General features: G+C 43.6%; 5 protein-coding genes and 1 long non-coding RNA gene across 6 annotated transcripts in view; 5 read left to right on the top strand and 1 right to left on the bottom strand.

Annotated features, from left to right (window-relative positions):
• The window catches only part of LOC108162697, a 46,467-nt gene extending 34,995 nt beyond the window's left edge, over positions 1-11,472 (bottom strand). Inside the window, exon 1 of the mRNA XM_033394217.1 lies at positions 11,379-11,472. Coding sequence (XP_033250108.1) covers positions 11,379-11,457 — 79 coding nt within the window. The 5' untranslated portion in view covers positions 11,458-11,472. The remainder of the gene's footprint in view (positions 1-11,378) is intronic.
• Positions 11,473-12,769: 1,297 nt separating this feature from the next.
• Positions 12,770-15,624, top strand: LOC108162696 (intraflagellar transport protein 46 homolog). Its single transcript, XM_033394214.1, has 2 exons — positions 12,770-13,209; positions 13,878-15,624. Exons 1-2 carry the CDS (start codon positions 13,024-13,026, stop codon positions 14,928-14,930), a joined length of 1,239 nt encoding a protein of 412 aa, XP_033250105.1. The 5' UTR covers positions 12,770-13,023; the 3' UTR covers positions 14,931-15,624.
• Positions 15,625-15,773: 149 nt separating this feature from the next.
• LOC117189148 lies at positions 15,774-16,803 on the top strand. Its single transcript, XR_004473213.1, has 2 exons — positions 15,774-16,421; positions 16,491-16,803. It is a non-coding gene; the product is annotated as an uncharacterized LOC117189148 (long non-coding RNA).
• A 107-nt stretch (positions 16,804-16,910) lies between these two features.
• LOC108163801 (LIM/homeobox protein Lhx2-like) lies at positions 16,911-18,765 on the top strand. The gene is made up of 2 exons (XM_017299290.2): positions 16,911-18,249; positions 18,293-18,765. Exon 1 carries the CDS (start codon positions 17,231-17,233, stop codon positions 18,203-18,205), a length of 975 nt encoding a protein of 324 aa, XP_017154779.1. The 5' UTR covers positions 16,911-17,230; the 3' UTR covers positions 18,206-18,249; positions 18,293-18,765.
• Positions 18,766-19,464: 699 nt separating this feature from the next.
• LOC108163802 lies at positions 19,465-20,394 on the top strand. Its single transcript, XM_017299291.2, has 3 exons — positions 19,465-19,672; positions 19,731-19,827; positions 19,881-20,394. Exons 1-3 carry the CDS (start codon positions 19,583-19,585, stop codon positions 20,327-20,329), a joined length of 636 nt encoding a protein of 211 aa, XP_017154780.2. The 5' UTR covers positions 19,465-19,582; the 3' UTR covers positions 20,330-20,394.
• Positions 20,395-20,600: 206 nt separating this feature from the next.
• Positions 20,601-21,855, top strand: LOC108163803 (GTP-binding nuclear protein Ran-like). The gene is made up of 3 exons (XM_017299292.2): positions 20,601-20,653; positions 20,848-21,536; positions 21,614-21,855. The coding sequence occupies exons 1-2, from the start codon at positions 20,616-20,618 to the stop codon at positions 21,428-21,430; spliced, it is 621 nt and encodes a 206-aa protein (XP_017154781.1). The 5' UTR covers positions 20,601-20,615; the 3' UTR covers positions 21,431-21,536; positions 21,614-21,855.
• The last annotated feature ends 4,116 nt before the right edge of the window (positions 21,856-25,971 follow it).

Genomic DNA, 25,971 nt, shown 5'->3' with positions numbered 1-25,971 from the left:
ATGAAAGCACTTTTATGTGCAGGAATTTCTCCTCTTTCCACTTTCATGACCGCACAATCGCTTGAGTACCGAGTGCGAGTGGGGTTCGGTTCTCTATGAGCTCTATCTGAAATCTTTGGCCTCTCTTTTTTATGTATTCGTTCCTTGTCCACTTTTCTGTTCTCTGGTGATTAATATTTCTCATATCTGTGAGGTCTTGGGCCACGTCTCGTCTGTGCTGTGGTTACATTTCCATCGAGTGCATTCTGAAGCGATTAGTCACGGGTCTCGGGTCTCTTCCATGCTGTTTGCGTTTCTAAATCAGCTTAGGCCCAAGGAAAAGTGTCAGAGGTTAACACACATTTTTGAGCCACCAAAATGCGATTGATGTTTGCCTGGGAATTGTATGTAAATATTGAAAAATGTTGAGCAGGTAGCACATTTCACAGTTTGTAGAGAGTGTACCCGTATTTGCTTAAAGATATGATACAGAAGGAACATATCACACTTTGGAGTACACGTAAATATGTTGGGAATAAGTCAAACAATCTATGGGGGTAGGTAGGAGAGGATCTCAAATTGGTCGTTGATTGATACAAAATGGAATTAAAATACTCCGTCTGAATTCTTGAGAATTAAAATTTGCAGCTGTGCAATCTTTTGAGTTGATTAAAGATGGAGAATTGCTCAGCACGAATTCCCAACTGAAAATATACTTTATTCCCCAGAGTAGCACAAAACAAAACCACAAAAAATCTCCATACTATCCCGTTTTTATTTTAAAGGGATTTTCCCTAGCAAACCTTATCGCACGCTCCAATGCAAAGCTCGCAATAAAACAACTGCTAGAATTACTTGTTTCTTATAAACATCAGTCTTGAGGCACGTTCCGTCAGCAGTCGATAAAACGCAGAGAATGCCCGAAACACTCATACAATCATTAACCCCATGAACGTCTCGCACAATTGCCGCTCATTTAGGGCAAATTCATGAAAAGTGGCAGAACACTTGTCTAAATACAGGGGGACTTCAGTCAAGTAAATAATTAAACTATAAATAAACAGACGTCAATAAAGGCAATTGTAGTCGTAGTACTCATTTAAAAGGAAAATACTCTAAAGCACGAGGCTAGATTTGGAGCTGACAGCCTTGCAGATACCTTTTAGATGCTGCCAAAAATTTAACGTTCCTTTTGGTTTGGCTGAGACTACAGAAGTATCTACAGAAGCAATAAAAGATAGTTGTTTCGACAGATTATTTGTTCTGCCAGGCATGGGATATAGTATTTCAATGTTGATTCTTTTGAACTTTTAGCACAAATATCTTTAGACACAAAGAAGATTTTCGGACAATCGGTCCTATGGTAGCTTCATAAAGGGAAAAATAAGCCTTCTCTATCTTATTTGTAATTATCTGATCAACATCCTCTGTATGTGCCTAAAAAAAAAACACTTAAAAAATTCCAATGTGGGGCACAAACCATCTTCTAGTTGATAAACCGCTTATAAACCGCTTAGCCAGATACTCACATAACTGAAACTCTATCTCTATCTACAAACCTGTGCTTAATTTTACTTGAACTTGACCTTTTTTCCAAGACTTTGGAGCGCAGTGCAGTTGGGGGCAAGTTGGATGCACGTTGCCCGCTTATGTCATCATCCAACATCATTAACATCGACAGACACTCAGAGACAGAGGGTAAGCAAGAGAGAGAGACAGTGCCGGCTGTTAAGCAGCTTACCCCTGACATATTGCCTTACAGCTTCTGTTGCCTTTTTTCCAAATCGGTTCCGATTCTCGCCTTCGCGGTCTCGTGCCACAACAGCGACCTAATTTCCTTTGGGGCACGTTTTTTTGCGTTGTGCAACCAAGTCGACCGATACCGACTTTCCACTCTCGTAGACGTCGCCTTGCCCCGCTGAGAGCTGCGACTGGGTGTCGGGCCGCGGCCTGGGCCTGTTCTATTACAACTACTAATTGGATTAATAATGACAGAGAAACAATGGGGCAGGCCGGCAGGCCGGCAGCCGCAGCGCCATATGCGAGAAATGCTCAATGGCTGGCTGGCGCGGATTATGTAAGTCTCATTGCTTTGCCTTTTATGGCCAAGAGAGCTGTCAAAATCGCTACAACAAAAGACCAGAAATTAGACAAGACAAGGCATTTAGAGCTGCTCAAGTAATCAACTTTCCATTGGGTCTTTGGCCCAAAATGGGAAATGTGGCTCATAGTACGAGTACTTTGGTTCTTTGATATGTAAAGATGGGAGATATATGGAATGGAAAGCAGTTCTGAAATGCCAAAAGAACTTCCATGGCTTATGTAAGTTTAATGAACATAAATTTCCCTGATTTTCTAGAGCATTGCAGAGCTTTAGATCCAGAGAAATAGGGAAGTAGTTTATAGAAAATAAATCATACTAGGACTTCAATTACCCTTGGTCCATCCTTCGGCTCTGCTGCCCGCTCGGCTTCGTCTGTCCTTCATTGCCTTGGACAGCTGAGTCGTTCCCAGAATCAAACAACAATATACACAGCCTTTGGCGGGGCGCAGAAAATACTTACTTTTCGGTACATACGGGTACCTTCAATGGATATTAAAAATGCCTTGGTAAACTTGTATATAAATTCTCATTTTCCTGACAACTCAACACTCGCATCGAGCTCCTGCCCTTTCCTTGCCACATACCCATCAAATGCTGTGGCACACAGCTGGCGGCAAGCTCACTTTGTCGTAAATAAAATGCATCCTCAGAGCTCTCTTCGCACTTGCCAGCACTTGGCTTCCTGTAGAGGATATATCTAGCAAACTGGGGGAAGTGGTGCCGACACTGCCACTGCCACTGCAGATGTTGCAAGAATTTTTCCTCATAATTAGCCGAAGCGCCTAAAAGCAGACTCAAGTGGCCGGGCAGAGGGAAAGTCACGCTTTGTCCTCTAATGAGGAAAGACAGAGGACAGAGAACGAGAATGGGAGAGAATGGGTGAATCGGTGAACGGGTTAGTGAGAATGGGGCATGCCCTCGAGCGGCAGCTTAGATGAAAATATGAAACTAACTCGTTGCAAAATGGCATTCCATTATGCTATATATAGTAGGTATATATACAGAAAACTGCAAGAGAAACCCTAGGACGGACTGACCCAATTCATGAGGGGCCCCGCCACAATACAGAGGAGGACACAGCCGCGCCCCAAAAACTAAGCATAATGAATGGCAACCCTGTCGTGTCCCTCTCTATCTCTTTGCCTCTCTCTTTTCCCCATGGCACGTGCTGCCAAATATATTATTTCGGAATGACTGTTCTCTGCCTGCTGCTGCCTTCCTCACCATTTGAGTTCGTTCGTTCGCTCTTCTTTTGTGTCTCTCGTTCAAGGGTGTTTCGGGTTTGGTTTAAAAAATTTGGGTCAACGGTGCGTATGATAATTCATGCATTTGTCTCTCTGCAAGCCGCGGGGCAGCAACAGCAACCGCTACAACAAATTTGATTGAAATATGCACGAACAAACAGCAGGAAGTACAACGCGAAAAAATACAAGTACAGCTGGGATTTGGTTGGAGAAAGGACTTGGATTTTGTCAGTGAATGTGGAATACCCTAACGATTAAGTAATTTACTAATAAAATAGCGACATGGAGTTGTCTAGGATTCTGGATTATATTTTGCACTCTAGGAATATATGGATATATATTCTTTGAGACTATTCCTCCGAGACATTCATCCCAATAATAACTTCAGTTTCAAATTCACACTAAAAATCACTTTCTGGAACTCGCTCCAATGTTTCCAGCCGGCAGAATGCATTAGAAAGCTCATTTAACTCAATATTAAGCAAATCCTTAACCCTTTTCCGGTAAGTAACCAGCTCAATGACAAAATTAATTTGCTCAATTAATTGTAAGGATATCAAAAGGGGGCAAGAACCCAGGGAAAACGTGCAGCATGTTGTCAACGACAACGACAACGCCATCAGCGAAACCTGACAGGATAACAATATTATAACAACCGGCAACAAGAACAACCACTGAAACAATAAGTACAACAACGATGCGAGCGAAACAACAGCGAACCACAGTGACGTGTGACATGCACGTGCGTTAAATTCATCATACGCCATGGTGACGCACCCCCAACAGCCATCAGCCCGAACACCAGTCGCCCTGTAAAAGTGAGAGGGATGAAGGCATGAATGAGGCAAACCCCAAAACCTCAAACAATTGTCCGCCCTGCCCGTAGAGCCCCCTGAGGCCCATACCTGGGCAATTATGGAATTTGTCCGTCTGTCTCTGTCTCTGTTTCTGTCCCTGTCTCTCTCTATTTGTTAATGCTAATGCGGCAGAGTGTCACGCAACAACAAACCAAACAAAAAACAGGCAACAATACGAGCAAGATAAAGAAGGAAGAACTGCATGGCATGGCGCATAAAACTTCAACTTCTACTTTAAATTTCAGCGTGGCGAAGGTTTTTTATCTTGCAGATACTTTCGGGTATTCTGCAACTTCAGCTTTCGACTTTGCGTGGAAGTGAAAAAGTTTTCCGAAAAAACTTCCTACAGATACGAACAAGAGCACACAAACAATTTGGCACGTGTTGACACTCAGTCACCTCGTGCCCTCCCTCCCCACCTCCAAGCCTCCACCTATACCTCTTTCTATCTGTCCCACAAAAGTTTTTTTCGAAAACAATTTGGAAAGGATTTTAAGCGATTTTTAATTAAAATTATGGTACGAGCAGATGACGCTGCAGCGAATAAATCAAACAACAGGAATAAGGCTGGCAAGAAGAGAATAAATGTGCCACACAAAAAGTAAAAGAAAAAGGTTTAAAAAAGAATCAAAAGGTTTAAGAAAAAGAAATGAAAACACCGTAAGAGCGATTTTTTATGGCCACAAAAACCCGCTCGATGACATCAAAATGATAAAACGAAGTCAGAATCAGAACCAGCGGAAAAGAACAATAAGGAAAGATTCAGACTCAGCGTTGAGTCAGCGAAAGAGTCAACAACTGACTGCCTCAACAAATGGTAAAAAAAGGCAAGAAGGGGATAGAGAACAAATACATGTATGGTAAATATATTTCACTGATAAATCTATATAAATAAAGCACAGTATTCAACCTGTCCCGGCCATTGATGAGCTCATAATTCTAGCACAGAACCAAAAATATACAAATACTCGCTAGGTATATGCTATAGGAGGACTGAAATTAATCGATAGCGATTTCTTTGAATTGCTACGCATCAAATGTTAGCTATGGAAATGTGGATGAATGGAATGGGTTGGCAGATAACATATCTTAGACCCACACTCACACCTTCATTGATATTGATACGGTTTCGATGTAGTTCTGTCTCTATTCTTGGGGTTCCAACAGTTCTTTCTGCTGATAATGTACTTTCCTACTGTATAGAGTGGTTATAGCATGTTTAGTAATCGCTTTTGAGGTCAGTAATTTGGTAATTGGAAATCACACTTAATATTCCGCACGAAATGGGTCACCACCAACCATAATACTAGCTCATGCTTGTGAAAGAATGAAAATGAACAGAACCGTACAGAACACGTAAAAACCCAACCAAAGCTGTTTATTGGAATGCTAGAGAACGACAAGAAATGAAAAAGATATGATAAAGTAGGAATGGTGAAGACATAACAATCAAAAGACCCAAAAAAACTCTGCTTAGAAATTGCTTATTAACAAGTTTCAGTCGACAAAAAAAAAGTTTAGTTTGTTTGGCCATTGGGATTGCTTTTGGCAGGAGATTGTGTTATTTTAAAAGTCTTTTTTGCGGTTTTTGATGGTGAATGGTGCGAAAGAGTGGTTTAGTTTGATCGGGGATTGATGGTGATTTCTGGTCTACAAGTAGATCACTTGTAGTTGGGTTCAGAAATGATTTCAATGGGCTTGAAATAGGATATGACTACCCTTTCCTTAGTGAAAAGTGTGAAGGAGAAGGAGAAATATGTAAAAACTAGTCCATGAATTTATGCATTTGCCAAATATCATCTTCTATCCCCGAATTTTCAGTTCATTAAATGCCACAAAAACTGCTCCTTAATCCCGCAAAGACATAACCAGTTCCTATCTTCAAATTTCAATCGCACTTTCAATAGGAAATTTCATAACACCATCTCTCTCTTTCCCTCTCCCTCTCCTTCTGTATGTCGGCTGCACCCTCAGCCATCACTTTGAAAATTCATTTATTATTAATTGGCATTTGTTTGGCCAGCACCCAACCCCTCAACAAAACTTGGCGCCTCTATACCATGCGCTATCTACGATTTCCCGCCTTTCATTTGAATAATCAATCCCATTGACAAGCCGAACACCTTGCGACTGTATAGTCATGATAGCTCGATGATAACTTCATCACCTTCCACATAATTCATTTCACTTTTCTTTTGGCTTTGCCGTTGCCTCTGCCTTTGCCTTGTAAAACGATATATTTGGGAGTGCAAGTTGTGATAAATGATACAACGAATTTCTGGGGGATATATATCTCTCTTTGGGCTCATGGGAAAGTTTGTTTTTGCTCCCCTCCTCCCCATGGGGATTATGCTGATGAGGAAGAGGAGATGTGGCTTCAGGTCAACCGAAAAGGTTAACAGCAAAAGTTTTTGCCGAACAATCAAGAGTTTTGTTTTCTTTTGGGCAAAGTTTTGCGAACATGCATGACGGGTGCCGGGATATCCGTTCTCTCATATCTCTGAAATGGATCTCAATTGGCTTTTAATAAACTGTCGTTATTACTTTCTAGCAGTTTCTTGTGACAAAGGCTGTTCCGACACTTGGAATAGACACATAAATAAATAAGAAATCCACAATCCGTGCAGTTTTCGAAAAACATTTGCTCAGCAGACGGCAGAAATTATGTGCAATTTGTCATCGATAGTAGAGGGACTGAAATCTGATTCGTTGTACATTTTGTTGTTTATTTATTCAAAGCAGTGGCAGAGGCAGTTTTCTTAGGAACCCGTTTTTGGTCAAGGGACAGCTGAGCTGGCTATAAAAGGGAAGCCGCCGCCGCCTTCGCACATTCTTCTACGAGTATGGATATTTTTTTTTTTTTTGCACTAAAATCAATTTCTGTGTCCTTTGCCAGTCTCTGTTTTAACACTTGAGTGAGCATTGAAGAAAAAGAGAGCCCAACCCAAACCCAAAGGAATCTAAAACTAATTTAAATAAAAACCAATCTGGCATAATTCGAAGACGTAGTCGATGTCGCAGTCTGTGCCTACGACAAAGTTTCCACTGTAGAACAATTTTCCATTTTTATGGTGACCCCCGCCCGACCCGGGTTTCCATCTGCTTTCGCTTTCGCCTGAACTTGGTGGAGGAGCCATGTGGCACAAGGATGGGGCAATGGAGAATGGAGGCTGCTGCTGGTGGATGGCGGTGCCTGGCCGTGCATGCTGATGATTATCCGGAAAAGAGCGAATCCTCTCAAGCCTCGACACCCATCAGCAGCAGCGCGGGGTGTGGGGGAAAACAAAGCAAAACACACATAAAAATGTGTAGGCAAAGAGATAAGCAAACATTTTCCCTGCCTTTTCCTTTATTTTCTTTTGGGGCAGGAAAAGCCCCAACAGACACACAGAAACAATGAAAAGCGAAAGTGTGTGTCTGCTTTCAGGCCTTGGGAAATGTCCAAAGTACAAGAGGAACAATAGAATCACTTACACATTTATATACATATATATTTGTACATTTATATACAGACTATATTTTAGGTCGAAGTCGCCAGTCGCTAGTCGCTAGTCGCTGGTTATGAAGCCAAACAACAGAACCATAGCTGGAACATAAAAAATTACAATAAACCGAAATAGCCTGACCACAAATAAAAATGGTTGCCACAGATAGAGAGAGAGAGAGAGAGAGAGAATGCTAGGGAGACCTTAAGGAATTTATATTACCCACAGATAAATCCAATATAGTGTGTACAGTGTGTTTCAGAAGTATAGGGAATGATAACTTTATAGATCTTTCATTTATGGTTGAAGATTATCACTCCTCGAATAATATGCACTATTGAAAACCTGGTCCTCGAATAAAATCAAAATATGAAACACAGAAGAAGTTATAATATGAAGATTTTTTATTTTATGCAATTTGTCGCTAGATCCGATCAACGATGTTCCTTAACGTTCCTTCAACTAAATAAATAGACATCATATATTTTTTTATTGGGTCCTTGAAGGACATATCGTCATATACCAAACGTATTGAAGTAAAGATCACGATTCGATTGACACTTCCCAGTAAGCTGTAACTGACTTTATGGATAGTTTATAGGGATTTCTAGAATTGGAATGTGTCGAAATTGTTGGATACAAAAAGAGTTCTCACATATGTTTACAATTGATCTCTGCATTTTACGCATACTTCATAGAATAATGCATGTACTACCAACAAAATGTTGGGCCTCAAAGCAGTTATAAAAGTAAAACTAAAATAAATTCTCGCGCACGACCAGTTATCGAATTAACGTAGTTCTATTATCAAGCTATTTGACTTGAAATATGGTTTGTTTTGGGGGCTATTGATACCTTTTAAGCTCCAAATATTTATGATTGCTTTTGGATATCAATGAAGTTTAGTCCAGGAATAAGAACCAAAGAGCAGTAGTTACAAATACATAGGTATATACTTTCGAAACACACTGTATCCCGCAACTCCTGACAGACAGAGGACTGCTGCCGTCTGTTCAGCATCTGTCTGTATGTTTCCCTCCCTCCCCCACCTTTGTTTCCATCTCATTCAGTCTAGAAATTAATTTGCGGCATTCTATGGTTAACGTATTTCCATTTGGCTGAATGGAAATTAATTAGCCGCACAGGGCTCTCGAATGCTAGCTGCTGAGGCTGAATGGGCCCGGCCAATAACCACAGAGCCGCTGCAGACTTGGTTCAGAAATTAGGTGCTCTTGGCTGTAAATGAATCTCAATGTTTATTGAAGATTGCAATTGTCTTGGGTTTTTGTCAAATTTATGGCACTAATGTGAATATTGATGGTGTTTTGGTGTATGCTATTTGAAGAGTTATGAAGAGGTTTGAATCCGAATTAAAATGCGGCTTTGTTTGCAATGCGTTATATCAGTTGTTTGGGATTCTTGGCAAACTAGGGAAAAATATGGTGAAACTATGTGGAGAGCTCTGAGATTTAACTGAACAAATATGGAACAACCAAAACTTTAAATTTGATTAACCATTCGATATGGAGAATTTCATGACTAAGCTAAGAAAAGGGATGAATTTTTCACCAACAGAAACCGAGGAAAAATAGCTCTAGAGAACTCCCAAGTTTGATCGTTCTGTAAGAGTGCTCTGGAGATCCTACGAAGCAAGATTGGAATGTGTGGATCTAGAAAGTCTTTTCTCCCTAAAAGAGGTATTCTTCCAGAATCGAATAGATTGATCATTTTGAACTGGAACTCAAAGTGTCACATACAGGATTCTTCCCAGAGTTCTTAATCAAAAGTGACCTTAAGTTATCCATCCTTCTGTCAGTTCAATAACACTCGCAACATGTCTCCATTGGATATATTCAATGTTGTTTTTTCAGTGCATTGACACAAAGCGATTTTGCATAAAATAAAAAGCTCTTATCGGGGCTGCGACTGAGGCAGCCCCCATACAGAATTGATAAACTGGTCGTTACCCCGTTGAACTCTATAAAACCTTTCTCCAATTTGCGAAAACCCCACTCAAAGCAAATCCCCACCACTTCAGCCACACCCCACCACATAACCCGAAGAGCAAACATATGCCCCGAAATTGTGGCAGACACTTGGTGCTTGTTGGCCGCCTTTCGTTTTATGGGCTGATAAAAAGACTTGGCACCAATCAAATACCGCAAAACATGTTAACTGTTAATGCCCCCAGACACCTATAAGAGTCCTTTTCCGTGGGACCTGCGGTTGGGATCGGCTCGCACATAAATGCGCCGAAAAATAAATTATATTTCAACAAAAAATATAAAATACATACACTGGCATTAAGAAAACCCCTGAAAAAGGACCATCCGGTTACAGGGTTGCCGTCCCCGTCCCTGTCCCAGTCCCCGACTCCCACTCTCAGATCTCAATAATTCAAAACAATTTCGTTTTATTGCCGAAAAGTTTGGCGTGTGTTTCATTGTTTGGCATGGGTCTCGGAATGCTGGGGATTCACTGGCTGGCTGGGCGGATGGGTTTGTAATTCCGGCTCAGGGCACAGTTTAACCTCAACAAAAGCATGTTGACCCTGCGAACGGCTGGTCAGCTCAACCCTTTTTAACTGTTGCAAGACCCAAAACGTGGCGCGAAACGTGTCGCAGCGGAAGTGAGTGGGTGGATTCTGGGGCAAAACTTACCGCTTTTCGGTGCCAGGGGTTTTGCGGCGGAGCCTGATGACGATGAACGGGTGGGTAATCCTTTTAGTGCCGCGCCGGTTTAATGAAAATTGTTTCCCTTTGCACAAAGGACGGAGGAGGGACACACACACGGCGGCACTCCACTCCACTCTCGGTTTTAATTATCCCCGAAATAAAAGAGTGTGTGTGTGTAAAAAATACAATCTTTTGCCACTTCGACTTCCTCGCACAAGGAGGAATGTGTAGGAAAAATTATCGCGGGCTCACCGGCTTAATTACCGTTAATTGGAATTGGTGTTGCTGCTGCTGTTTTCCTTTTGTTAACTTTGTACTTTTTTTCGTGTAATTTGTATTTTAATTCAATCAAAAGTCGTATCGTTTCGATTCAATTGACAGACAGACACCACACTTTAGCATTTAATTAGTGGCAAACGCTCTTGTTGCACGCTGTTGTTTTTGTTGCTGTTGTTGCTGGTCACTCGCACACTTTAACACACTCACACACCAACACAGATACTACGCTCACGAAAGACGTAACTTCGGAATGTGCCTTTATCTCAGAGCAGCGCCGTAGCGAGTGGAAAAACGTTCCGAACAGCGCAAGATTCAAAAACAGAGTGAAACGAAAAGCAAAAAGCGGCAAGTGGCAAGCGGCAAAACAAGCAGCAGCCTTCCGGCTGACATTAACAGCTGCTGCTGTTTTCAGTGGGCCAGCAGCGAAAATACCGTCGTGGAGAAGGTTTTAGGCACTTTTTTTGAGTTTGTTGGAAAGGATTAAGCTCTTTTCCATTTTTTAATACATAATATTCAAAAATATTTCTGAATATAAATTGAAATCAATAACGGCATAATTGATAATTGTCAAATAAATTCTACTTACAGTTTTATTTCCTAGATCAAATTTTTAATTTGAATTTGCCCTTACTTTTCATTTGCCTTTACCTTTCGCTAAATTTAATATAATAAATAAATAATACTGTTTTTAATATTATAAATTAATAATTTAAAACATTTATTCATGAATAACAAATAAAAATAAGTAAAATTACCTGATCTTTTACACGGTTTATTTAATTTTGAAATTTTTGCTGTTACTAACAGAGTTTGCCGCTGGAAACACATGTACATATTTTCATTCCATCAACAGGCTCTGTTGAGTGAGCTATGTTATTTGTTGTCGTCTCTCACATTTGAGTGAGAGTGTGAGTTGTTTCTCTCAGCTGCGTTGCTTTGGCAAGTGTGTGAGTGAGAAAGAGCGAAAATGAGAGCGCGTTTGAGTATTTTTTGTGTTGAATGAAGGGCATGGGCGTCGATGGAAGGGTTATAAAAACCATGCAACAGAATTAATTTAATTTTCAAAATTTCGAACATTTAGTATTAAAAAAATTATACAAAAGAATGCAAAAAAAAAATTTTCAAAAAAAATACACCATCTATTAATATGCAGTCCAACATGAATTGCAATCTTGTAGATTCAGAAATGGTTGATAGGATGAGAATTCCCTTATAATGTTAGAAAAGGGATTTCGATCCAGAAAAGCAGAGATTTTTCCTGAAGTACGTATTAATGTATTGATTGGAAATGCCGTTAAAAAGATTGGAAGGGAAACGCGATGGCGACGACAAAATTTGGCATTCAGGGAAATATATAATGCATTTGGAATATCAAAACCAATTCTATATTCATATGTACATATTTATTACTATCTAGATTGTCAGATCTGTCAGGTTTAAGGATATGAATATTATAAAGAAGTGTAGCGATTATCTGTGTATTTCTTACCGTGTGTTATTTTGGTATAATTATGCCTACTATCTACTTTATACCTTATATCTACTATCGTCTAGATGTTGTTACTCTCTTAAACAATGAAATAAAACCCCATTGCGCTTAGGGATATTAGGGTTTATGGTCGTGGGAATCTCAAAGCACGCATTCGGCAATAAGGAACCCTTGTTAACCTCCAACAATGATATTTTGGCTAAAAACATACCTCAAGCCAGAGCTGGCGCCTCTTTGTTAATTGATGGCTATCGATGTTAAGCCTTTGAAAAACCTTTTGAAAATTTGAAACAGTTCGCTCCTTCATTAATGAAACCCGGCAATAAACTGGCCCAGAGACAGTAGCCCACTGCTATTTAAATCCCTGAAGACTGAAAATTATGGGAAATCGGTTTAAATATTTCATGTAATTAAAACCAAAGGCGATAGCGAGCCAGACCCAGGACGACGCGCAGGCAGAGGCGGAGGTCCGTCGGGTATCGTATCAGGCCAGAACAAAGAGCAACTGTTTCGGCCGTAAATGTTTTTGCAGGCAACAAACAATTATACGTATTGCCACACGATGCGGCGGAGGGAGCGGAGACAGGGGTGGTCGCGGTGTCGTTGTCAAGACAACCCACTGCCAAAGCAATTGACAAGTTTTTCAGGTAAGCAGCCAGAACAGAAAGAAAAACAGAAAAAAACATAAAGAAAAATCCAGCGTGAAGGAAGGAAGCAAAGGAGCGACAACAGTTGAAGGACTCTCTGCACCTGCAAGGAGCGGAAAATCGTGTAAAATTGTCAATGCAGTGAGGCAAGTGCAGCGAGGATTCCGCGTAAACCCAAGCGGCAGGAAGTGGGAAGAACTACTCGAGAGGACGAGCATTTCGCAGCTGGAAGGAAGGAAGGAAGGTGCACAGCCGGCTGTGGCCATGAACTACTACGACGAGGAGATCACAATCGGCGGAGGCGACTCCAAGCATCTGAGCAGCGTTCAAATGGAGCCGAGACTCGGTGCGGCAGTTGCTGCCAGAAGAGGTGGCAGTGGACCAGGAGCTGGAGCAGGAGAAGAAGGCAGAGGTGGACAAAGGGCGGCCGCAGGCAGGCATCGAAGAATGGTGAGTACTCGAGGTAATGAGAGGGGCACTTGCTAAATGGCATATTGTGGCGATGCGAGTTGTTGAAAAGAAGAGAGTCTTGAAAAGAAAAAGGAGAGTACATTTCGGAAGAGAAAACTCAAGAAAACACCGACAATAAACCCTCGAAAATTGTCTTTGTTCCTACCGTAAAATTTTTCCCTTCATTTTGGAATGTTTTCTGCATCTTATTGTGCGTTTCTATACATATGTAAAAGACAATCAATACCAAGAAGAAATTATTTCTTGCCCCATCTATTCATTTTGTTCCATGTATCCATTGGTTTCTACACATTATATTAATGTCGCAATCTTGAGTCCTCTATAAAGTCTCTATAAAGTACTATTCCATCGCTATAAATACTACCAAAGTCAATATAAATCCTGCCTTAAAGAATCGTGAACCATAAACTGTATGCGTTCTTAGTCTCTTTGCCTGTACTATGTACACAATTTACCCATCACTTAATAGCATGATTATGCTGTGGTCTCTTCGCTTTTCAGTCCCAAATCGTTCTTCCTATCATCTTCATTGTGTACCTTTCAGTCTCAGACTCTCCTCTCGATAATAACGTATCCCCATCCACCTCAACAACCCTGCTCTTCCAAACATCTTAAACATCATTCCCCACTTTCAACCATCAAAACAGCTTCAGGGAAACAACTCCACCGATGACGATGGTCTCCTACAGGACATCATTGATCACGATGACGAGGCCGAGGACAGCGACGAGGACGATGACAGCGAGATGCAACTGCCCGACGGCATGGGTATGGGCATGACAGCCCCAAGGCCTCAAACGCGACCAGGTAGCACTCGGAATGCCAAGCCTCAGGCCCAGGACCAGGACCAGGACGATCAAATGAGTTCGGGCAGCGATGAGGCAACACTGGGTGGAGGAGCGGTACCCAAGTTGCCGCATCACAAGTTGGCACTGCCCATGCAGCAGCGTCGCAGTGCAGGTCGGGCGGGGCCAAGCGGTGGCCAACGACAGGAGCCGTCCTTCAACCTGACGCCGGACAAGTGGGAACAGCTGCCACTGCAGCAGGACCTCAAAGACATATTCCCCTACATCCTGAAGTACACGCCGCAGACGATTGACACGCCCTATCACCTGCAGCCGTTCATTCCGGAATTTGTACCCGCTGTGGGCGATGTGGATGCTCTGCTGAAGGTGCAGGCGCCACCTCTGCTCCAGCCACAGCGTCAGCGGGAGCTGGACGAGCACTTGGAGCGATTGGGTCTGTGGCTATTGGATGAGCCATCGGGCACGCAGAGCGAACCCAGTCTCCTCAATATGAAACTCCGTTCCGTGTTGAGTGGCAGTCGAGGTAGAAACCCGCGGCACGCATCCTCGGCTGCCTTGGTACCCACCGCGAGATCGGCCAAGGACATTGACAAGTGGATCGGTGAGGTGGAGCAGGTGCACATGACCCAATCCCTGTACGATGCCCAGCCCCGCAAGGACATTGACGCTCTGCTCGAGGACTGGCCACGCTCCTATGCCGATGCGGAGACTAAGGATGCCCTGGATCAGGCCTACCGTTCCTGCCTGCAGCAACATCTCCCGCTGGCCGACTATGTGCGCGTGCTATGCGAAAGGTTTGGCATCGAGGGACCCCTGGACTCCCAGGCGGATTACATACACAACGTCCAGACACTCTTTGCCCTGTACCTGGCCGCCAGCCAGGCATGGGAGTAGGTGGCCATGCGAATGAGTATAAGGGTGGAGGTGGATGTGGAGGCAGGTGATGCCTGGCCCCACTAATAACGCTAATGGCTTCGATTAAGTGACAGCCAGACGCCGTTTGTTTGCCTTTGTTGCCTCCACGCAGGATGCCACGGATGCCACGAATGCAGAGAATGCCACGGCTGGAGCTTCGGCTTCTGCTCTGTTCTATTCTGGCATTAAATCGCTTGGAAAATGGTCAACCCATAACCTGCTTGTTTGATGTGGGAGATGGGAAAGGTAATGGTAATGGAGGGGATGGGATGGGATGGCTTGATTGGAGGTGAACTAAGTTCCATTTCTGGCGAGGAACTGTTTGCTTTGGCTAATGAGGGACGACCAATCAAGTACTTAGCTGCATTACATCTGCAAATGACAGAGCATGTAAGAAAATCTGATAAATTTGATCTACAGATTTATTGGTCATGGGATTGCTAAAACATAGATTCCAGAGTGTGTGCTTTATTATACATATTGATATATGCACATATCTTCAGATACAGCAATTGTATTGACAAAAATACAAAATCCTATAAAAGTTCATACAGTTCCCTTTCCAACCCATCAATGCGTTTGGATATACATAGGTATGGCAAAAGCCGAGTGAAAATTATGAGAGTGCTATGATAATTATAATAATAAACCATGTAAGAACATCATAAATTTACACATATGTGCATATTTTTTAATTTCTTCTTCAACCATATACAGGCTCTATGAAAAAAGTAAAAGAGCTGCAGCACCACAAAATTTCAGGCCAGCTTGGTTTTCCTTTGTGTGTCATACATTTTATACATACATATGTATGCCCAGTGGGAAGTCGCGATGGAAATGAAAATCGTCCTGGGGCTGTAGACGCACGAGTTGAATGAATGGAGCAACAGCTTTATATCTGCCTGGGCCATAAATTCGAGCATAAAGTATTGCACGTTTTGCCTTTGTGTACTTATGCGGAGGGGAAGGATGGGGACGCAAGCCATCATCGCCTTAACTCATAAACCAATCATGCACTTCATCTCACAGACAACAGCAACGCAACAGCCATGCGATGCCTAATTAGGCCCGCTTAAGACAAGATTCGACCAGAACAGAGGCCCAGACTCAGGACCAGACCCAGAGCCAAGCAGGCAACGGCCTTAATTATGCGTAAGCCGTAAAGAGCCCATTAATGTCATTTTCGTTGCATTTTCCGGGCAGTCGGAGGGCGTGTGGGCCGCATGTTTGATTAACAGACACTTCTGGCGTGTTTCCGACGTATGCTCATAAGTCCATAATTCTGATAGATTCACTCCGATGTGGTCTCAAGGAGAAAATTATCTTGTATTTGCGATTCTCTTTGGCATTTTAATCATATTTAGCCTTTGTGAATTATTTGGAGTAAACTTAAAATCTTAGTATAAATAAATGTGTGTCACATAATTCTTAAATATTTTATCGCCTTTTGAAGCTATTATTAATCAAAAAGTAAAAAATATTCTCGTTAGGTTTTTAAATTTCCGTTAAAAATAAAGAAGTACATTTTGCTTCCACCAGATGGCGCTTTTCGGACGACACCTATCGCGCACTATTAGTACCAACATCTCCGCCAATCGCTTTACGCGTTGCTTCTTCATGAAGGGCTGGACACTCGGATTTTTGTTTTTCATATTTATTGGCGCGCTTTTAAATTCTATGTAATGTACGAACAAAAAGGTTTACAAGTCACCTCTCTGAGATATTTCTATCCTGTTTTTCCTCTCACAGCTCTAACGGTATGAGTTAAAAAATTATATAAAATATATATACATTACCGACATTGCCTTCCCTCCTGCACCATGCATTACCTCGTCGTCTTTGACCGGGTAAGTCCGGTCGCTTTCTCGATCTGGCGCGCTCTTGTCGAAGCCTCGCTTGCATTAGGGCACGGGCCATTCGGCCGGCCTGCCCTTGATTCGATCCCGCAATCACTTGAATCTCGTCTATCGTCTTAGAACAGATTTTCAATGAGAACAATCGTCGTCTTTTCCATAAATTGATCGCAACATACGCTGCAGAAGAAGCTCAGTAGCTCAACATCATTTTGAGCTCATTTATCTTCAGTTTTAGCCATATTTGGCGTATCGTTGGCCCTACCGTATACAATCTAGCTTGTACTCTGAGAATCTGGCAGCACTGCTCGGCAGCACAGCTGACGGGCACCGTTACTCTGCAAAAAGCGTGCGTGCTTCGCTTCGGATTTCCCAAATTTCAATTTTCATTGCAGATCAGCAAAAACTGTGTGAAAGTCATAGAAAATGAACAATTTTATCGAACCTCCAGCTGCATCGCCCAGCATAGGCGATGCGGGGCGCATTAATATGCAGAACATCGATCAGTTCTTTGTGCCGAGATTCGAAAAGCGCAGCAGCGTTGCCGCCACACACCTGCCATTGCCGCTGCAGCATTTGTTTCCTGTGTCGCCTGTGGTGCCGCCGTCTGTGGTGACGGCAGTGGGTCCCGAAGTCGAATCCCCGCAGCCATCGCGTTCGCGGATGGCGCAAATGGAAATCTATTGGAGTGGTATAGCGACCGTGAATAAAACGATGACCAGGGATATCACCAAAACAGACAACAGCCTCAACAACAGCAACAATGGAAGCCTGCTGTGCGCCGGCTGCGGCAAGCACATCAAGGACCGTTACTTGCTGCGCGCCCTGGACAGGCTGTGGCACCAGAACTGCCTCAAGTGCGGCTGCTGCGACTGTCGCCTGGGCGAAGTGGGGTCCACCCTCTACAAGACGGGCAAACTAATGCTGTGCAAGCTTGATTATTTTCGATTATTTGGCAACACGGGCTACTGTGCCGCCTGCAGCAAGCTGATCTTCGCCTATGAGATGGTGATGCGCGCCCGCACCAATGTCTACCATTTGGATTGCTTCGCCTGCCAGCAGTGCAACCATCGATTGTGCGTTGGCGATCGGTTCTATTTGTGCAAGAACAAGATTCTCTGCGAGTACGACTACGAGAAGTGCCTGCTCTTCGCCACGATGGCCGCTGGGGTCCCGGGTGCCGCCGGCGGACTGCCCGGCGGAGGACCAGGCGTCGCCAACATGGGTGTGAGCGTGGGCATGGTGAACAGTCCGCGCACCCCCGGCGACCACAACAACAACAAGGGACCCCAGACGCCCACCGGAGGCGGCTCTCCGCTTGCGGCCGCGGCCACTGCCGCTGCTGAAGAACCAGCTAGGGGCGTCCAGACAAAAAAAAGCCCTGGGCATGGGCGCGCCTAGGAGGAGGAGCGTCTGGAGCCATTGGAGCAGCAGGAGGAGGAACAGCAGCTGGAGGAGGCGTTGGCAGCATGGGAAGCAGCTGCAAACGCTAAAAAACAATATTCTACAACCGCAACTGAATCGAGAAGGGTAGATCGTGGCTCGTCGCTCTTGGATCGAGGGAGACAGGGGGAGAGAGACCGCGAGATTTGATGCCACATGATTACGGATAATGAAGTCGATATTCAATCTTCGTTTGCTTTTGACTGAGCTCAAGTCTTATAGTGTTATAGTTTTAGTTTTTGGTTAAGTTGTCTCACAAATCACTTGCTGAATGTTGCACATGTTGCAGGTGCAGAACTAAGTTTTCATTTCCCTTTCGAATGGGCAAATATTCGTTTCATAGATCGATTTTTTTTTTTTTTTTTTTTGTCGAGTGTGTACCTCTTCATATGGGTATACTCGTATTCGCATTAATATTCATATTGATATTGATATATGTAACAAATAGTTTTTAGTTTTCACGCTCAAAGCGTTGCGGTGCCAAAATAAATTCAAAAATTTTTCTTGTTTCCCCCCTATTCATCATTTGCATTGACTTTTTTTCTTGGTTCTTTTACTTTTATATTCCCTCCAGTTCAATTGGCCGACACCCTTTCTGGCCCTAAGCTGCTATGCCGCGATCGCCTCTTCATACCCCCTAGGTAAATTTATTAAGTTATTATTTATTCTTTTACTTTATTTAACACTTTCTTTTATTTTAGCAGGTCTCCTTCCCTCTTCTGGTGTTCCGATTAATACGAAGGAGTGTGCGCTCGACGACGGCTGTCCACCCCAGGCGACCGGCTGACATCACGAACTCCCAACCGTCCCCTGCGCACTGGGCCACGATGCAAAGCGCCCCTTGGGACATGATTCCTGTCGCGCGACACTGTGATCTTTAGTCTGGTCTACTTTTTTGTCCGGCCACTGCCAGGGCCCTCTTCCTTGCGTTCCAAGATGTTTTCTCCTCCTTTCCAGTCCGCTCGCTGTCGGTACCTCCTCCTCTCGGGAGGTCCAAGGGATGTGTTCCAGAGCTCGGACTGATTTTCGTAGTAGGGATTTTGGGAGTGGGAGTGTCGGTCCTTCTCCGATCTGGTCCTATTTGGCTGAGATATAGCCTTCCGAAGATTTGGATTTGTTAATTATTAAAATACTGTTTTTTCTTTTACGCTTTATCTCAGCTGCACATCAACCGATCTGGGCGCCGCATGTCTCACCGTGATCGGGAAAGTCCTGCCAACCGACTACCGCCGGAAAGAAGGACATCAATTTTTCCACGATTTTCGAAAAAAATCATGATGGTTTAAATCATTAAATTTGTCAAAAATCGGCCTCGTTTTCGTTGTCGAGATTTTGATGCTAAGGCTAAGGAAGATGCGCGATGAGTTGTCTGAGACACGTCTGAACTTAATCCTGGAGCAACACACATATTCACATATTAAAACGGTAAGACATATCAGTGAACAGTACCTATAAGGAAGATCAATAAAAATATACTTTTCAGAAAGTGGAAGAAATGGACACCATTTCGGAAAACCTCACTATGCACAGATATCTGTCAGTCGAAGCTCAGGTTGAGAATTTGAGCAGGACATTGGAGTGTGAGTAATCCATTTGATATGCAAGAATATTTCCTAATTTTTACAATTTTTAGCCAAAAACTTAAGCATTGTAAAATCGTCCAGCCTCATCAATAGCAAGCTCCATTCAGTGTCCCATCTAAGGTGTCGTCGAAAGACATTGAGCCGGAAACTTTCCACGGCCCAGTGCATACTCGGGTCCCTGAGGCAGAAATTCCAGGACCTGCGGCTCAAGGCCTATCGGTGTAACACGGTGCAGAACAAGCTATATAAGTGTCTCGATGATGTACGCTACCAAGGTGGTATTATGTTATATCCCCAGCTCATGACGGATTATGACAAGACGCTGGAGTTATTTGCCAAAAAACGATCTGAGATCGAGGTTCTAAGGGCGCAGCATGATATTCTTATCGAAAGAATCGAAACGATCGAAGAGGAGCTTAGAATTACACTGAAAAATCGTAAGGGATCTAGCAATCAACTTCGCGCTTCCACTCTAGTTGACAGAATGGCAAAGATTTGAGTGCTTAGATCACGCTCTTGGTGAAACGAGAGAATCAATGCCAATAAATAAAAAACATCTTTTAAGTTTACTTTCTTGATTTACAATGATAAAAACCCAACATTGAGCGAGGGTGCGCTTGAGAGTCGACAGAGGGTCCGACAGGGGTTGCGCTGTCTCTTCGGTTTATTACTTTTGCGGGTTCGGAAAGACTTCCTTCTGGGTGTTACACACATCCACTTTCACCACAAATCGAATATACCTCTATACTCTGCGAGTACCAGGTATAAAAACAAATACGAATGGGATGGTGATATTTCACTTTAGGTGCATCTCCCTTCAAACGTAAGTAAACGTCTTTAGGCTGACGTAATGGCCAAGATAACAGTTTTGAGCATGAAACTCGCACTATTCAGCAGAAATGCGAGCATAAAGAAAATACCAAAAAAATCCTCAATTTTTGGTTAGAATGTGCCTGTCATTGTGTCTTTATTCTGGAAACTCCAATTAATCTCAATCTATTTTGTAACAATGTCTAGACGGCCCAGCCCAATTCCAACTTTCAAGTGCGTAATAGTCGGCAAGGAGGGATGCGGAAAGAGTACCTTCATCCATCGTCACTTGACGGGTCATTTCGAGCAACAGTATTTGCCCACATTTGGAATCACGGTGATCAAACTCATATTCCCTACAACTCGCGGGCCAATCTGCTTCGAAATGTGGGAGGGAGGGAAGGCCGAGTGCGTCCAGTATCGGAATCCATTTTTCAAGAAAGTACAATGCGCCATCGTAATGTTTGACCTCAGCCTAAAGGACCCCTTCAAGAACTTTGACGAATACTACTCTATGTCTAATATGGTCCCGTCAGACATCCTAAAATTCGTTTGTGGCAACAAGGCGGATCAAAAATTGGGCAATCCTAACCCTCTGCCAACGAATATCCACCGCTGTACACAGATGTCTGTTAAAACTAATATGAACACACTGTTGCCTTTTCTGCACCTCTCGCGCAGAATTTTTAAAGACCCCTCGCTCGAGATCATGCCGAGGACAACATTGTTACCGGCACAAGTGGAGCCCAGTCGCCAGGAGAGACAGCCAGAACAGGATAAGGACCTTTAAGATCATACGAAGATACACAGATACACAAAACAAGACAGAGAGCGTGTGTGCGTGTGTGGCTGCTACATCGGGTGACACATCAGACAGCAGCAGTACACTCTTAAAAGTAGGTGCCGATTATTTATTTCTGATTCGATTCCCAGTTAAATCCCTAAGTAATCTGAAATGTATCCCTCCTTTCAGGCCATTGTGGTGCCTAGTGCTTCAATACATCGGATGGCGGAATGTCGTTGGACCAATAGCTCCTATCGTGCCACGAGATGTGGCAACATAAAAAGACTTCATACCGGAACGGGCAAAGCATTTACAGCTTCGCATCTTCAATAAATAACTAACTATATTTAATCAGAATTTAATTAACAATAAGAATAAAAACCACTTGACATGTTGTAGGTCACTGCTACGACCGCGACTCTGCATTTATACCCCATACTCTGGTTACGACTACATACATGTAGTTCAGGTGGGTTAGTCATGGGCCAGCCCGGAGTGGGTGGGGCACTCGGAACCATGCATTTCTTTGCACCGGCTTATACCATTGCAGTGACTCTTTTTTCTTGGTTCTTCTTTTATTTTTATATTCCCTCCAGTTCAATAGGCCGACACCCTTTCTGGCCCCAAGCTGCTATGCCGCGATCGCCTCTTCATACCCCCTAGGTAAATTTATTAAGTTATTATTTATTCTTTTACTTTATTTAACATTTTCTTTTATTTAAGCAGGTCTCCTTCCCTCTTCTGGTGTTCCGATTAATACGAAGGAGTGTGCGCTCGACGACGGCTGTCCACCCCAGGCGACCGGCTGACATCACGAACTCCCAGCCGTCCCCTGCGCACTGGGCCACGATGCAAAGCGCCCCTTGGGACATGATTCCTGTCGCGCGACACTGTGATCTTTAGTCTGGTCTACTTTTTTGTCCGGCCACTGCCAGGGCCCTCTTCATTGCGTTCCAAGATGTTTTCTCCTCCTTTCCAGTCCGCTCGCTGTCGGTACCTCCTCCTCTCGGGAGGTCCAAGGGATGTGTTCCAGAGCTCGGACTGATTTTCGTAGTAGGGATTTTGATGCCGTTCGACAATCTGGATCCTCGTGATGCTGGGAGTGTCGGTCCTTCTCCGATCTGGTCCTATTTGGCTGAGATATAGCCTTCCGAAGATTTGGATTTGTTAAATATTAAAATACAGTTTTTTTACGCTATATCTCAGCTGCACATCAATCGATCTGGGCGTGGCATGTCTCTCCGTGATCGGGAGAGTCCTGCCAACCGACTACCGCCGGAAAGAAGGACATCAATTTTTCCACGATTTTCGAAAAAAATCATGATTCTACTGCTGTGTCGCTGAGTCGACAAGGTGCCGTCTCATCCGCTGAAGCACGGACCAGACATCGACGGCGGAGTTGTTGGTTCACGCCCACGGGAAATAATGTCACCAATCAAACGCTGGGCTATAGCTTTGAGATGCGTAAGTAAATCAGTATATATGTAATTGTGGATATATTTTAAAATATATCCTCCTTCACAGAGGACTTATGTACCCTACGCTTTGCCACAAACCGAGGCGTATCCGATTTCCCCCCGCCAGACGGAGTCCTATCAAAGTATCCCAGCCAGACAGAACCGTGTCCTAGCAGGACCGAGGCGCACCAATTACAAGATCGAACATAAGAAGTCATCGTCATCACTCGCCCTGGCCATCGACAACAAGGACTTTGACTATGACAACCAAGGGAATAGTTAAGCGGGCTACCATCATCTAGATATATCTCGTTGTTTTTAGGTTTAAGGATATATCTACGCGTCCATATATTAAGATAGTAGACACAAATGTTTTCCACCTGTTTATTTATTTAAACTATTTAAGCTAAGTTATGATGAATAAAACTATTGAAAAATCATCCTTGCTGTTTTTTGTATGGAGGAAACTATCCCGATTTCAAAAAGGCGTGGCACGACCAGATCGGTACAAAATTAGCGGAGAAAACTTAAAATTGTTGATTGGGGAAAATGTCCTTGATCCTTGATAAGGACTCCATCACATCAGGGACATTTTTCGATCGCAGGAAGCCCTCGCATGCCAAGATCGGCCGAGAAAACTGTGTATGTACGGTTGGGGTTAATGGAGTCCTTACCAAAGGATCGAGGACATTTTTCTGATCAGAGGGGGCCATGGCACGTCCCGATCGGGCCCCAAATAAAAGAGAAAACAAGATATATATGTCTAGAGAAGATATCCCTGATCCTTGGTCCTTGATAAGGACTCCATTAAGTCAGGGACATTTTTCCAAACTCAGGAAGCTGTCGCACGCCCAGATCGGCCCACAAATAGCCGAGAAAACTATGTATGTATGGTTGGGGTTGTTGGAGTCCCTACCGAAGGATCAAGGACATTTTTCTGATCACGGGGGCCGTCGCATGTCCGGATCGGGCCTCGAATAACGAAGTAAACAAGATATGTATGTCTGGAGTAAGTATCCTTGATCCTTGGTCCTTGATAAGGACTCCATCAAATCAGGGACATTTTTCCGAGCACACGAAGCCGTCGCATGTCCGGATCGGGCCTCAAATAACGGAGAAACAAATCTAGTTTGTAATTTGTTATTTTTTTAAATGTAGTTCAAGAATTCGCCGATAGCGGCGCCACCGTACAAAAAGGAAAAACTCGCGTCAAATGGTCAAAATCTGGATAGGATACCAGGCGAACAGAAATCAGCAGAAGGTAACTGAATTTTTTTTAAATTAGTGGTCCCCCAAAAGTATGCACCATTTTTTTGCAATTCCTGCAATTGCTTGCTGCTGATTTCTGTTCGCCTGGTATTCCATCCAGATTTTGGCCATTTGACGCGAGTTTTTCTCTTTTGTACGGTGGCGCCGCTATCGGTGATTTCTTGAACTACATTTTCAAAAATAACAAATTACAAACTAGATTTGTTTCTCCGTTATTTGAGGCCCGATCCGGACATGCGACGGCTTCCTGTGCTCGGAAAAATGTCCCTGATGTGATGGAGTCCTTATCAAGGATCAAGGACATTTTCCCCAATCAAAAATTTTAAGTTTTCTCCGCTAATTTTGTAACGATCTGGTCGTGCCACGCCTTTTTGAAATCGGGATAGTTTCCTCCATACAAAAAACAGCAAGGATGATTTTTCAATAGTTTTATTCATCATAACTTAGCTTAAATAGTTTAAATAAATAAACAGGTGGAAAACATTTGTGTCTACTATCTTAATATATGGACGCGTAGATATATCCTTAAGCCTAAAAACAACGAGATATATCTAGATGATGGTAGCCCGCTTAACTCTTCCCTTGGTTGTCATAGTCAAAGTCCTTGTTGTCGATGGCCAGGGCGAGTGATGACGATGACTTCTTATGTTCGATCTTGTAATTGGTGCGCCTCGGTCCTGCTAGGACACGGTTCTGTCTGGCTGGGATACTTTGATAGGACTCCGTCTGGCGGGGGGAAATCGGATACGCCTCGGTTTGTGGCAAAGCGTAGGGTACATAAGTCCTCTGTGAAGGAGGATATATTTTAAAATATATCCACAATTACATATATACTGATTTACTTACGCATCTCAAAGCTATAGCCCAGCGTTTGATTGGTGACATTATTTCCCGTGGGCGTGAACCAACAACTCCGCCGTCGATGTCTGGTCCGTGCTTCAGCGGATGAGACGGCACCTTGTCGACTCAGCGACACAGCAGTAGAATCATGATTTTTTTCGAAAATCGTGGAAAAATTGATGTCCTTCTTTCCGGCGGTAGTCGGTTGGCAGGACTCTCCCGATCACGGAGAGACATGCCACGCCCAGATCGATTGATGTGCAGCTGAGATATAGCGTAAAAAAACTGTATTTTAATATTTAACAAATCCAAATCTTCGGAAGGCTATATCTCAGCCAAATAGGACCAGATCGGAGAAGGACCGACACTCCCAGCATCACGAGGATCCAGATTGTCGAACGGCATCAAAATCCCTACTACGAAAATCAGTCCGAGCTCTGGAACACATCCCTTGGACCTCCCGAGAGGAGGAGGTACCGACAGCGAGCGGACTGGAAAGGAGGAGAAAACATCTTGGAACGCAATGAAGAGGGCCCTGGCAGTGGCCGGACAAAAAAGTAGACCAGACTAAAGATCACAGTGTCGCGCGACAGGAATCATGTCCCAAGGGGCGCTTTGCATCGTGGCCCAGTGCGCAGGGGACGGCTGGGAGTTCGTGATGTCAGCCGGTCGCCTGGGGTGGACAGCCGTCGTCGAGCGCACACTCCTTCGTATTAATCGGAACACCAGAAGAGGGAAGGAGACCTGCTAAAATAAAAGAAAATGTTAAATAAAGTAAAAGAATAAATAATAACTTAATAAATTTACCTAGGGGGTATGAAGAGGCGATCGCGGCATAGCAGCTTGGGGCCAGAAAGGGTGTCGGCCTATTGAACTGGAGGGAATATAAAAATAAAAGAAGAACCAAGAAAAAAGAGTCACTGCAATGGTATAAGCCGGTGCAAAGAAATGCATGGTTCCGAGTGCCCCACCCACTCCGGG

Source organism: Drosophila miranda, chromosome 4 (assembly GCF_003369915.1).
Source record: "Drosophila miranda strain MSH22 chromosome 4, D.miranda_PacBio2.1, whole genome shotgun sequence".
NCBI classification, from domain to species: domain Eukaryota; kingdom Metazoa; phylum Arthropoda; class Insecta; order Diptera; family Drosophilidae; genus Drosophila; species Drosophila miranda.
The sequence above is the reverse complement of the archived record's forward strand: the minus strand, read 5'-3'. Positions and strand labels throughout refer to the sequence as shown.

Coding starts and splice junctions, on each gene's coding strand:
- LOC108162696 (XM_033394214.1), top strand. CDS start 13,024: ATGAACTACTACGACGAGGAGATCACAATCGGCGGAGGCGACTCCAAG. Junction 13,210..13,877: donor CAGGCAGGCATCGAAGAATG/GTGAGTACTCGA, acceptor CCATCAAAACAG/CTTCAGGGAAACAACTCCAC.
- LOC108163802 (XM_017299291.2), top strand. CDS start 19,583: ATGCTAAGGCTAAGGAAGATGCGCGATGAGTTGTCTGAGACACGTCTG. Junction 19,673..19,730: donor CATATTCACATATTAAAACG/GTAAGACATATC, acceptor TATACTTTTCAG/AAAGTGGAAGAAATGGACAC. Junction 19,828..19,880: donor TTTGAGCAGGACATTGGAGT/GTGAGTAATCCA, acceptor TACAATTTTTAG/CCAAAAACTTAAGCATTGTA.
- LOC108163803 (XM_017299292.2), top strand. CDS start 20,616: ATGGTGATATTTCACTTTAGGTGCATCTCCCTTCAAAC. Junction 20,654..20,847: donor AGGTGCATCTCCCTTCAAAC/GTAAGTAAACGT, acceptor AACAATGTCTAG/ACGGCCCAGCCCAATTCCAA.
- LOC108163801 (XM_017299290.2), top strand. CDS start 17,231: ATGAACAATTTTATCGAACCTCCAGCTGCATCGCCCAGCATAGGCGAT.